Genomic DNA, 14,199 nt, shown 5'->3' with positions numbered 1-14,199 from the left:
ACCACATCATCTCTGCTTTTAAACATTTCTGCCTGCCAAGCCCCTTGCTAATGAAAACCTAGAGACCTCCAGTGGTTGTCCTAACCTAAATAATCTAAAATTTATCTTCAGATGCTCAGTGAGAAATTAGGACCAGGATGTGGGTTGGAAGAGGTTACACGTGGTAACCTCATGTTTGGATTACTGTAATGCGCTCTACGTAGGGCTACCTCTGAAGACAGTTCGGAAGCTACAGCTGGTGCAAAATGCGGCGGCCAGACTGCTAACAAGAACGAAGCGATCTGACCATATAACACCTGTTCTGGCCCACTTGCACTGGCTTCCAATACACTTCCGGGCCAGATTCAAAGTGTTGGTACTAACCTACAAAGCCTTATACGGCACGGGACCACGATATCTGTCGGAACGCCTCTCCCGTTATGAACCGGCTCGTACACTATGGTCTGCTACGAAGGCCCTCCTCTGGGTCCTGACCCATAGGGAGGCCCGGAGGGCGGTGACAAGATCAAGGGCCTTCTCAGTAGTGGCCCCCGAACTATGGAATAGTCTCCCCGAGGAGGTGCGCTTGGCGCCGACACTATCATCCTTTCGGCGCCAAGTTAAAACCTTTCTCTTCTCCAAGGCATTTTAATTCTTTGTTAAAGATTGTAATGTTTGTAATTTGATTTTAGCTTATCCAGTTTTTTAGGTTGTGAAATTTGATTTTAGATGGTGATGTTTTTGTATTTTATTGTATTTTATTGTATTTATGTTAACCGCCCAGAGAGCTATTGCTAGTCGGGCGGTATATAAGTTTTAAAAATAATAATAATAAATAATAATGCTTTAAATAATGTTACTGAATGGGAGGAGACCAACTGCACCATTGTAATTTTTGTTCCAAATACTGTAACGTCCAGGCCAATTCCATTCTTGGGATCACAGTAGATCAGTATCAACTCAGTATCAACTAAGTGATCAGTTGCAATCTCACTAGGGAGCAGCAGAACACTGACAACATATCACAAACATGCTTGCATCAGCAGGTTTGCTATTGGTGATACCCCCAGATCTGAAAAACACAGCAGTAATTCTTATCTGCTCTGTAATTACTGGAATCATTGTATTTTATACAGCTGGCCAAAACTCCAGTGGCTTTCCAGAAGGCAACAGGGGAAAAATGAATAAGCATGTCTGATATGATTTTATAAGATCCATTGAGCTATCGGCAGCTACAGTTATGGACTAGAGGCAGACAAGGTTTGCACACTGTCAGTTTCCCTTTTACTTGCATAAGTCACATTTGGAACCATTATCTCTCAAAGGCCATTTGAGGCATGTTTTAGTCACCCTTTAGATACACCCTTTAGTTAAAGTTGATACAGGTCCCAAGATTGTTTTGTCAGAGTAGGCAACCGTCCAAGCCAGCTTGTTCAAGTCAGGCAGACACAGGAAATCAAGCTGCAGTGTCAGAAGGGCATCTGGGTCTGGAAGAAACTTGTGCCATTGGGAGGATGGTATTGGTGATGATGCTGTTGCTACTGCTTCCTCATATGGTTTGCAAAGTACCAAATTTCAACTGCACTGGAAATGATCCATTACAAATTCCACACACATGGTACCAGCCAAGTGAAATTATAATTGGTGGAATTGTTTCACATATCTACTTTCTTTTACCTGAAGTTTATTTCCTGAAACACCCTTCGGAGGAGGAGTTTGACTTCCAAGTGTAAGGGATTATTCCTTCCTCTTGCTTTTATCCTGGTGTCTCTCCATATTTTATTACTGCAAATGATTAATTAAAATTGGACACTAAGCACTGTTGATGCGATGAATAAAATGCTCAGACAAAAGGGTATATATCAACTGTGCCTTCACTGGCCTGTGGGTGATCAGACCTCTATCAGACTATTTCACTCTACTAAGATTATAGACATATGCGGAGTCATCCTATTTTTAGAGGGGAATGTGTGTATACAGTACCAAGTTTTTGTTTCTCTGTTTGTTTTGTCTTTTGTTTTTAAATCACACCAAACTGGTGTACAATCAAGCAAACATGTGCACAATAGTTCTAATTTGCAGGGCTGTGGAATACCTGGGGGTGGGGGCAAAACCTAACCAACTAAATAAAATGGGAAAGATACTTTGATAAAAATGTTTATTGTTGTTGTGAGTTCTGCTATCATTATTTCCATCCAGTCAATACTTGAATTTGTGTTGCTGCACTTTCTAAATAGTTATTTGACTGCTAACATGTTGTTGTCTGTTTTCCTTTTTTATTGCTCAGCAGTAGGTTGGCTGTATGATTTTATTGTGCTTTACTGGCACTGTACCTATAAAGGAATGATTTCATAATGGAAAGCAGGTAACAAATATTATGAACAAATGAATAAAGTCAGATTCAATTTTTTCCTTACTAAGTTCCCTAGAAAAGCAATGGGAATTAAATTAGTCAAGAGCTAACTTGTTCCATAGGAGTCAATATGAAATTATTCAACTCTGAAGTGTTTGGCCAAGCAATATTTGAAAAAGAACTGTCCCCTGATTAAAGAAATATTAGGCTGCAGTCTTGAGCTCATTTATGTGGAAGTTCTACTGAAGGGCTTCCTTCTGAATAAACAGGCAGAAAGCTGTGCCCTTAACCTTATTGAAATTGACAGCTCACCACTTCCAGTTATCCTTAGTTATTTGGAACTGAAATTCCTTACTCCCTTAAGTGAATCTCTCAGTGGGGGAGGAGAGTTCCTGGCAAAGGCAAGTGCTTAATGGTGAGTACGTAGGTCACAATCCCCACCCAAGATCCACTGGGATGAGCAAGTTAGGATCTGGTAAATCTGTGGTTCAGTTGGCTGGTTCCCATCTCAGCTGGGCTATGCCAGCATAAATTGCTTATCCTGGCTCAACTGGATATACACCAACTTGACTTGATTGTACTATCTCAGCTGGGGCTCAGCCATCTGAGCTGAGACCAGTGTAACATACTGGTGTAGCCCCCCCCCAACAGATGTTCTAGGAAAGTGGCAGGGTGAGAACAAGGTGGGGGGACTTTCACTGGATTCAATTCAGTCATGTGACCTGCCAAGCCAGTTAAATTTACGCTAGCAAATGGAGTGGTGAAAGTCAAACTCTATTTTACAGGCTTGTTTTCCCTCTGCCGGGCTTTGGCTGGCTGAGCTGGCAATAGCCTCACTCCTCAATAGGGTTTCAATCTGGCATACTTTACACTGGCAAGAGCAAAAAGATACTTGCAGTGGTTTCATGGAGTCTAGCATAGATCTCTAGCAGAATATGTATGTTTGTTGCCACCTACAGTGTAATAAAAAAAGAACTTGTTCTGGCCTTTGTTCTTGCTGTGAAGATCCCTAAAAGAAATATCGATGGTTTGGATAGAAATACTGAAATTTAAGAAGTGATTTTTTAAAAAAAGAAAAGGTATTTACCTTGCTCCACCTTAATGTATATGCTCTGCTATAATTTGGGGTGTAATGTGCCTTCTTCTTACACTCAGGCAGTTCAGCATCAAAGAGCCAGAGCAGACTCATACCTTGATTAACAAAAAAAGTTTGCATGCCTTGTTGAATTATCTCATAAAAAGTAAGAATTTTAATTTCAGGAAAAGATACATTTTCCCACCATTCTATATGGATGTTCTGATACATATGATGGAAGCTGAAATCTCAGCAGTTTCTTACTTCAAAAATATGTTTAGCATGTACATTCTTTTGGGAACAATCCAGAAAAAGTGAGCCATAAATGATTTACTTTTGTGTCAAATAGAAATATGACTCATAACTGTCTTTGGTGGATTGTACCTTTTCCTTTCACTCAGACAACTAAATACCATACAGCCGAACTGGACCTATACGTCAATAAACTGTTTTAACATACTGTCGAATTATTCTGTAAAAAGAGCTTGTTAATCTATTTCTAGTATGGTGCCAAAGTTCTACCAGAATGTCCTTGCCTTGGCATTTGCCATCTATGAGATCAATGAGAATCCCTACATCTTGCCCAATGTCACACTCGGGTTCCACATCTATGACAGTTACAATGATGCAAGGATGACTTATCGTACCACACTTGATCTTCTATTCAAATTACATCATTTTCTTCCTCATTATAAATGTGGCACCCAGACACGTCTGATGGGTGTCATTGGTGGACTTAATGCTGATACTTCCACACAGATGGCAGATGTCTTAGGTCTTTACAAGATTCCACAGGTAGGATTTATGGATTGTGTTCATGGGGAATAAGCCACTCTTCCCTTCTCTGTTTGGTAGGAATTCAGTTCTCCCTCTCAGGCTGCAACTATAGACTGCAAAACAGGACTTCTTCAAATAAAGGAAAAAACAGCATGATTGGAGTGGAGGTGGGAGAAAGAAGTGAAATATGTGAAGTTCCTTTGAGCTATTATATGCATAAATGGAGGACAAATCAAGAGTGCTTGTTTAATGCATGTTAGAAAGGGGGTGCTTCAAAGTTGTTGAGGATTAGTATTTTGTGAAGTGGTTGTCCAATGCGTCTCAAAAGTTATTGAAGCTTTTTTCCCACTAAAAGGAACTATATTTTACAGAAGAGGGAGAAGATTCCAGATCATATTGATGATTGGATCTGTTTCATTCAAAGGGAGTTCATCCAGAAATATATGTATAATTACTTGAGAGAGCTACTTGACAGAGTTCCATGTTTGTCTTGGCTGATGGTTTCACTTGTTTGAGGCATCTCTTTCATACACTATTAAATGGTATCTTTTTGGTTTTAGGATGGAAGTAGTCTTGATTATTCTGGTCAAGGGTTTGCTTTAGGAAGCAAATGGGAGGATATAACCCTGTTAATTTTCCTTAACCTCACAGTGGCTTTCACTACTATTGATTATGGCATTCTTTTTCACTACCTTTTTGTATTGGTAGCTGGAGGCACTGCATTGCAATGGTTCAACTTCTACTTCGAGGGTAAATTTCAAAAGCTGGTTCTGAGGCGCCTCTGCTGTACTTCCTAACTATTAAATTGTGTTATACTCATATAATTCATGTCCTCCATAACAGTATTCTTCAAACCTTGGTCTGCAGATGTTGTTGGACTGCAACTGCCATATCTCCTTGATGATTAGCTAAACTGGCTGGGAATTATGGCTGTTGTAGTCCAATGACATCTTGGGACCCAAGTTGGAAGAACACTATTGCTTGGAGCAAGGGGCAAAGTCATCAGAGGTTACAAACTGACTTGCTCTTACCAGGTAAGGCAAGATGCAGAATTTGTGTCTTGAGTCACTAACAGGATAAACTAGGGCTGAAAAAGTAAAACTGAAAATATTTAAGATGGGGAAATGTTACTGAGTAGTTTAACTGACCTTGGAGCTAGTATTAAGTCAGTGTTAGATGAGGTTGCATTTCTGTGGAGGTGCTCTTGAACCATGTTTTTCAGCATTGTTGGCTACTTTTCCAGTGCTAATCTTGATGTTGCCATGTCTTGAGAACTCCTGAGTAAAATGTTTTGCCATGCAATATATGTATATATAGTGTTGCTATGAGAAAATGTTCAGAAACTACAGTTGAGCACATGGTGGATTATTTATTGGTGCTCACCACAAAGAAATAATTCAGTGACTCCTAGTTGGTTTCTGAGTATAATTCCAAGTGCTGACTTTGAGCTTAGAATCCAAAGGACCTGTACATTACCTGCATTGAAGTTATCATTGAAGTTTTGGGGTAGATTAGCTTTTTGATATATTTGATGTTAGATTAATTGATGATTGTGTTTTTAGATTGTATATTGTATTTTATTATTATGTTGTTGTAAGTCGCCTAGAGTGTCCGTTAATTTGGACAGATAGGCGACTAACAAAATTTATTATTATTATTATTATTATTATTATCAGTGTAGGACTGAAGCCATTCCATGAAGATTTTTTTTTAATTCCCCTTAATAGTGAATGGTAGGAAAGAGAGCTTCATTTTAAAAAAAACACCTGATTTGGATCTGAATGCATCAGACAAATCATAGAGCAGGTTGGATCAGTTTGGGCTGCTTACCAAGCAACAGATATAGATCTAAACAAAATCTTGTGGTTGGTGCACAACCAGGCCCTACTATATTCCTTCTCCAAAATATACCTCCATTATTTATTTATTTTAGTTTTCATATGGCTCATTTCAACCAACAATAAAAGATGAAACTAGGTTCCCTTCCTTTTACCGCATGGTCCCCAATGAAGCCCTTCAGTATGAAGGAATTGTCCAGTTGATTCTTCATTTCAGATGGAAGTGGGTCGGGCTGATGACTTTTGATGATGATGGTGGAGAGCATTTCTTGCAGACCATAGAGCCAATGCTTTCCAAGAATGGAATGTGTTCAGCCTTCATAAATAAAGCTCCAATTTATATGCGTATATTGCAAATGAATGATATGAACAAATACATTATGGACAGTATGCCAATTTTCAGGGAGAGCAAAGCCAATGCAGTTATTATATATGGAGAAACTGCCAACATTAGGTGGTTGGCTGCCATTATCTTAGGGATAAAGGATTCACTTGCAGCTGATTTTCCATACAAGAAGACATCTTTTGGAAAGGTATGGATTACAACAGCCCAGATTGATTTTGCACTCTTTACAGTGCAAAGGAGCTGGGATATCCAAATGTTTCATGGGGCTATTTCCTTTACAATTCCTTCAAATGAGCTTCCAGGTTTTCAAACATTTCTTCAGACGGTAAAGCCTACCCAGCCCAAAGGAGATGGTTTTATAAAAGATTTCTGGGAGCAAGCATTTGACTGCATTGTTCCAAATTCCAACGGACCCACAGATATTGATGGAGCATGTACCGGTGAGGAGAGACTGGAGAGCCTTCCTGGTCAGTTTTTTCAATTGAGCATGACAGGTCACAGCTACAACATCTATAATGCTGTTTATGCTGTGGCACATGCCTTACATATCATATACTCATCAAGATCCAAATTCAGAACAATGGAGAATGCTGGCAAACTGATCATAGAACCCTGGCAGGTAATGTCTTGTGATTAGGGGGTAGAGTACTGCAGTATGACAGACAATAATCAGTATCTCATTAACCACAAACTGGCGCCATCTTCTCAATTTCCTCCCCTTTCCAGATATTACAAGACCACAGTGTTTAAAACAAACCTTTTAACAATGGTAACTTTCTAAGCATCACCTCTTTTCCAATGGCTGTTGAAGACTCATCTTTTTGGCAAGCATTTGGTTAAATTTCTACCTCTTTATGTCATTGTACTGATGTTTTTTATTTTTTTTATTTATTTAATTTAATTTATATACCGCCCTAAGCCCGAAGGCTCTCTGGGCGGTGTACAAAAAGATAAAAAACAAGCAATGTATAAATACAATAAATACAATAAATCAAGAAAACAAAACAAACAAACAATAAAAGAACCAAACAACATCCAAAATACAAATAATGATGAAAATGCTATTAAAACACACTTTAAAATGCCTGGGAGTATAAAAAGGTTTTCACCTGGCGCCGAAAAGATAGTAGCGTCGGCGCCAGGCGCACCTCATCGGGGAGGCTGTTCCACAGTTTGGGGGCCACCACAGAAAAGGCCCTGGTTCTAGTCACCACCCTCCGAGCTTCTCAATGGGATGGCACTCGGAGGAGGGCCTTAGATGTTGAGCGCAGTGTCCGGGTAGGTTCATATTGGGAGAGGTGTTCCACCAGGTATTGCGGTCCCATGCTGTGTAGGGCTTTATAGGTCAAAACCAGCACTTTGAATTTAGCCCGGAAACAAACAGGAAGCCAGTGCAGACGAGCCAGAACAGGTGTTATATGAGCGGACCTTCTGGTCCGCGTCAGCAATCTGGCCGCTGCATTCTGGACTAGTTGTAGTTTCCGAACAGTCTTCAAGGGCAGCCCAACATAGAGCGCATTGCAGTAGTCCAGTCTAGAAGTTACCAGAGCATGAACAACTGAGGCGAGGTCGTCACTGTCCAGATAGGGACGTAGCTGGGCTACCAGGCAAAGATGGTAGAAAGCATTCCGTGCCACCGAGGCCACCTAGGCCTCAAGTGACAAGGAAGGATCAAAAAGAACCCCCAAGCTATGAACCTGTTCCTTCAAGGGGAGTGTAACCCCATCAAGAACAGGATGAACATCCTCCATCTGGGCAGAGAAGGCACTCACCAACAGCGTCTCGGTCTTGTCAGGATTGAGCTTCAGTCTGTTAGCTCCCATCCAGTCCATTATCGTGGCCAGGCAGTGGTTTAGCACGTTAACAGCCTCACCTGAAGAGGATGAAAAGGAGAAATAGAGCTGCGTGTCATCAGCGTACTGATGGCAACGCACCCCAAAACTCCTGATGACCACACCCAGTGGCTTCATGTAGATGTTGAAAAGCATGGGGGACAGTACTGATCCCTGCGGGACTCCACAATGGAGAGTCCAGGGCATCGAGCAATGTTCCCCAAGCACTACCTGCTGGTGGCGACCCACCAAGTAGGAGCGGAGCCACTGCCAAGCAGTACCCCCAACTCCCAACTCTGTGAGTCTTCCCAGAAGGATACCATGGTCGATGGTATCAAAAGCAGCTGAGAGATCAAGGAGAATCAACAGAGTCACACTCCCCCTGTCCCTCTCCCGACAAAGGTCATCATACAGGGCGACCAAGGCTGTTTTGGTGCCAAAACCGGGCCTGAAACCGGATTGAAATGGATCAAGATAATCAGTGTCATCCAAGAGCCCCTGGAGCTGGCCGGCAACCACCCGTTCTAGCACCTTGCCCAGGAATGGAACATTCGCCACAGGTCCATAGTTGTTCAGGTTATCTGGGTCCAAGGAGTTTTAAGGAGTTTAAGGATTGTATGGATGTTTATGTATGCTTTTATGCATGTTTTATATTTTTAATTCTATGTAATCTGCCCCAGCAGACAGCAAAACAACAATATTATTATTGTTGTTGTTGTTGATGATGAAATAGCACGGATTGACATGGTACCTTGTGTCTGGTACCTTAAGTGGTTTACTTTCCTTTATTGACTAATAGTTGCAAACATAAGTTGGTTCAGTCTTAACCACACTTTCTTGGGATTAAGTTTTAATTCACATAGAGGAATCTAGGAATGGGGACAAATTTGGTTTGGTTCATATTAAAGCTGAGTTTATCATATTCAAACTTTCTGAAACAATATAAGAACCAAAACACAGACATCCTTCAAAATTTTCACTTACCCCGATTTTGTGATGCAGTTCTCCAACCAAAGTTTACCCAAAAACTTATATTAGGGGGAAATGTGCATGAATATATTCATGAAAATAGCATACAAAATGCATTATATTAGGAGGAATAGCTTGCAAAAAATGTGTACATTAGTCAAAACTTAATACAAAATGTGTTTAGTAGGAGAAAAATGCTCAATTTTCATGTTTTTTTTAAAAACATCAAATTACTGCAGAACTGAATTTAAGACTGGAAAAATGAGAAATGGACAGAACTAAAACTGACAGATCTTTCCATCCCTAGTGAGACCTATTTCTGAGGAGAGATGCATGGGATTATACTGCAAGTCCATCACAGAAATCTTACTGAGAACATTCCAACTCTTTATAACAGTATTGTGTTGATATTTTTCTGCTTTTTTTTTAAAAAAAGGACATTCTCCCTCAAGTTAGGAAAAAAAGGATCAGATTCAATTTTTTTAAAAGGGGAGAGAAAAATTTGAAGATATTCTCATTGGTGTATTGTGGGGAGTTTATTTGTGTGTGTGTGTGTGTGTGTGTGTGTGCTTATCTTCCTTCCAAGGTGGCTTGTGAATGTCTGTGAGAGTGCCTTTTGTGTCATTCTATGAATCATCTCTCTGGTGGTCTGTCTAGTTAAGATTCCCCAGCTGCCCGCACTTCCTGAGAACCCCATGATATACTCAGCTGGGCTTTCCTATAAGTACAGGGCATGCCAAGGAGGCTGTTCTCTGTGCTCCTAGCATTAGTTCATTCTTGCTGTTGTTTTTACATTATTTATTTGTAAAGAGATTCCCACACCTGTCACACCTGAAGAGGCTGCGGTGGCAAGTGGCTTTTGTAGCCACTCAAGGAATGAAGGAAGGCTGGCAGTGGCTTCAGTGTGTGGACACATGTAATGCTAGTGCCAGCTGGGTCGGGGCTCCTGTTGGGGCTATTTAAGCTCATCCCACCCTGCATATTTTTTATCAGATGTGCAGGGGGGGTGTCCTTGAGGTTATTAATTGGGGTTGGGGGACAAAGCTGAGGTTTGTCTCCTTCCATAGCAGGTACACGTCATAGAATCATAGAATTATAGAGTTGGAAGGGGCCTATAAGGCCATCAAGTCCAACCCCCTGCTCAACGCAGGAATCCAAATTAAAGCATATGGGGAGGTTATATGGTAGTTAAGGTTTGATGAGCATGCTTAGGCACCTTTAAAAGGTGTAATCCTAAGTCTTGCCTTCAAGGACTGTTTGTCTTTCTGGCATGGTTAGGGAACGCCTTTAGGTCCAATGTGTAACACCTGCCTGGAGCTGTGAGAACCCAGCAGGGGGTAGAGCAGGAAGGTTTCCCTACTCACCTGAAAGAGTGGTGCTTAAGGGAAGGGGTAGAGGTGAAGAAGCCTCTCCTCCTTGTTGGGGTTGGCTCACCCACAGTTAGATCCTGCACCTTAGTTCCCCTAAGATCTGTTTGGGGTTAAATACTTAAATAAATAAATGTGGCCCAATTCATCCAGTCGTTGTGCCTCTTTATTTCCCTCTGTGCAAAATACAATACAATAGTGCAAGAAATTTCCCTTAAATCAAAATGTGTGACTAAACCAGCCTTTCCCAACTAGTGGGCCACCAGGTATTGCTGGACCACAACTCCCATCAGCCTCAGCCAGCATTGCCAATGGTCAGGAAAGATGGGAATTGTGGTCCAACAACATCTGGTGGCCCACTAGTTGGGAAAGTCTGGACTAAACCAATCCCAGACACTTGGTAGACAGCCTGCCCAGTTTTATATTACCAGTGGTTTGTATTCTGCAGCTTCCCTGTCTCCTGCAAAGCCCAAGGGAAGATCTCATGAGGCAACTCCTTTCATGAGGCTTTTTTCAGATCAGGAAGTGCAGGATAAATGTGGAACTGAAAGTGTCATTCCCCCTCCCATCAATAATGTCAGCTCAACCTCACAGGTAGCAAAATTGCAAATAATTGCTAAAGTGTAACTGTGAACAAGGGTGAAAATGGAAACCTCTCACACGGGAAGAAAACTTTTGAGACTTGGAGAGTAGACTTCAGCACAGCAATGTTTTCTATCCTCTTCATTCTAACTTTCTCCCCGTGTAGCTCCATTCATTGCTTAGAGATATCCAGTTCAACAACACTGCCGGAGATAACATTATGTTTAATGAACATGGAGAATTAGTAGCTGGATTTGATATTACAAACTTGGTCACTTTCCCAAATAACTCCTATGTTAGAGCCATAGTGGGAAGGCTAGATCCTCACATTCCTCCAGACAAAGCATTAACCATTGACAAGGAAATACTTGTGTGGCACAGAAACTTGACTCAGGTGGGCAAATTTAACACTGTGTCTGAAATAATAAAATCCATGTTCATCCATATTTTTATGGGAAATAAATGGAAGCCTATCTGCATGCAATGCTAATGCTTTTTGTTAACATAACGTGATCACCATTGATATAAACAGTGATTATTAAAAAGGATGGTAACTTACAATGTGTAGTGTAGACTTCTTACTTGAGAAAGGCTAATCACAATAGGACATCTCAGAATACTGGGGCTGGTGGCTAACAGAGCACTGATATTGTTCCTCATCATGCCATTGGTCTTCTGACTTTGTTTGGGTGTATTGAGGAAGATTGACTATTGGTCTGGCTAAAAATGGGAATTCCGCTGAATATGCCATTTCTGCGTTCACAGGTGTCAATGTTTCATGTCATCAGCTGTGCTTTTACTGATCTCTATATGTAAAGCAAAATGTTCCAAATATCCAATGCTAAATCCCACTTTTTTTTTAAGAACAGGTGCCTCCATTCTCCTTATGCAATGAGCAATGCTACCCTGGCTCCAGCAGGAAAAAGAAGGAAGGGGAGAAATTTTGTTGCTACGATTGTTCTCCATGTCCAGAAGACATGATCTCAGACCAGGAAGGTAGGGCAAACACTTATAAGAAATATGGTTCTTATTTGTTCCCTTATTTAATTATTTTATTTTAAAATACCTGCCAAGTTGCCATTTCCAAGAAAGACAAACATACAAAATATGCAAAGCAATACAATCCAAATAAATAAATAAATATCCAAACATTGTCAATAATTTTAAAAATGCTTAAAAACATAATGGCTGGCATCACAAGCTAGCAAATGGAAAGTTTAACAGAAAATCCTTCAGCATGCATCAGAATTGCAACACACACACACACACACACACACACCCTCTCTGTCTTGCACATTGTGGCACAGGCAGGAGAGCCTCTGAAGATGACCACAATGATCAGGCAAGTCTATATAGAAGCAGTTGATCTCTCATTACCCGGGTCCTTAACTGTTTAGGGTCTCATAAATTAACACTAAAACCTTAATCTGGCCCACTAGCAAAATGACAGCCAGTGGAGATCTCTCAGTAACAGTGTTATACGTCTGTGGCTAGATGCACTGCTCAACAGTCTGACCACCACTTTCTACATTAGTTGCAGCTTCCAGATCAAGCATAAGAATAGCTTTGCACAGAATGCATGAAAAGTATAATCATTCAATGAGAATGTAAAATGAGGTGTGCCCTGCAGCTTATTCACAAAGCTGCTATGGATGGATGGAATTTGGGCTCCTGGGGAGTTGTGAGATAAATTAAAGAAAGTGTGTTCTTATTGTGCTTTTCTCCAGTGACAGGTAATTTCAGGGAGATATATTGATGTACATGGTGTGTATCATGCCTGGTTAATTAAAATGGGTCCTGGAGCATGGACAGAAAAAGTAATCAGACCCCCGTTAAGAACAAATTACTGCTTTGTAGGACTTCATTCCCAATTCCAAATATTCTGCCATCCCTAATGACCTCTCATTTCAATGCATAACTAAAGGGTTAAATACCACTGTTAAACCACATGATTTTCATGTAGAACCCAGCAGATCTAAGCCTTGGATGCTCTCTGGGGCTTCCAATGGCTGAAACTTCTTATTTAAGTGGATTCTCAAAAATATGGTTCTTATTACTTAGAATACTTACAGTAATCTTTAAAAACGAAATATCATCTTCCTCTTTCAGACTTGGATTACTGTGTCCGATGTCCAGAAGATCACTTTCCAAATGGTCATAGAGATCACTGCATCCCCAAGGTTCAAAGTTTTCTATCCTTTGAAGATACTTTGGGGATTACTTTAGCTTTTTTGTCTTTTCTCTTCTCTCTAATCACATGTCTGGTGCTTGGCATCTTTATTAAGCAAGGGGACACTCCCATTGTCAAAGCCAACAACCGAAGCCTCACCTACCTTCTCCTCATGTCTCTCCTTCTTTGCTTCCTCTGTCCTTTGCTATTCATTGGGCAGCCTGATAAAGTCACCTGCCTCCTCAGGCAAACAACATTTGGCATTATCTTCTCTGTTGCTGTTTCTTGTGTTTTGGCCAAGACTGTTACAGTGACTATGGCTTTCATGGCTTCCAAACCAGGAAACATTTTCCGGAAATGGGTGGGAAAAAAATTGGCACATTCTGTTGTCCTGTGCTGTTCCCTTCTCCAAGTAGGCATTTGTGTCAGTTGGTTGGCTTCTTCTCCTCCATTCCCAGATTTGGACTTGCACTCAGTGCCTGGTGAAATCATAGTCAAATGTAATGAAGGGTCAGTGACCATGTTTTTCTGTGTCTTGGGCTACATGGGCTTCCTTGCCACTGTCAGCTTCACTGTTGCTTTCCTAGCAAGAAAGTTGCCTGACAGCTTTAATGAAGCCAAGTTCATCACCTTCAGTATGTTGGTATTTTGCAGTGTCTGGTTGTCCTTTGTTCCAACCTACCTCAGCACAAGAGGGAAATATATGGTGGCAGTGGAGATCTTCTCCATCTTGGCCTCTGGTGCAGGGTTACTGGTTTGCATATTTTGCCCAAAATGCTACATTATTGTGTTGAGGCCTGATTTGAATAAAAGGGAGCAGCTAATAAGGAAGAAGCAATATCATACTGAATAATGTATTTCTGTATTTCTGGAAAATGTGATATATACTATGACTATGGTTAATCAGAATA

At 40.9% G+C, this 14,199-nt stretch overlaps 1 protein-coding gene across 1 annotated transcript; it reads left to right on the top strand.

Moving 5' to 3' along the window:
• The first annotated feature begins 3,911 nt into the window (after positions 1–3,911).
• LOC133367457 (vomeronasal type-2 receptor 26-like) lies at positions 3,912–14,141 on the top strand. Its single transcript, XM_061591559.1, has 4 exons — positions 3,912–4,202; positions 6,691–6,808; positions 11,983–12,114; positions 13,228–14,141. Exons 1-4 carry the CDS (start codon positions 3,912–3,914, stop codon positions 14,139–14,141), a joined length of 1,455 nt encoding a protein of 484 aa, XP_061447543.1.
• Positions 14,142–14,199: the final 58 nt, after the last annotated feature.

This window comes from Rhineura floridana, chromosome 11, assembly GCF_030035675.1.
Source record: "Rhineura floridana isolate rRhiFlo1 chromosome 11, rRhiFlo1.hap2, whole genome shotgun sequence".
In the NCBI taxonomy this organism is placed as follows: domain Eukaryota; kingdom Metazoa; phylum Chordata; class Lepidosauria; order Squamata; family Rhineuridae; genus Rhineura; species Rhineura floridana.
Note: the sequence above shows the minus strand (reverse complement) of the source record. Positions and strands in the feature narration are given on the sequence as shown.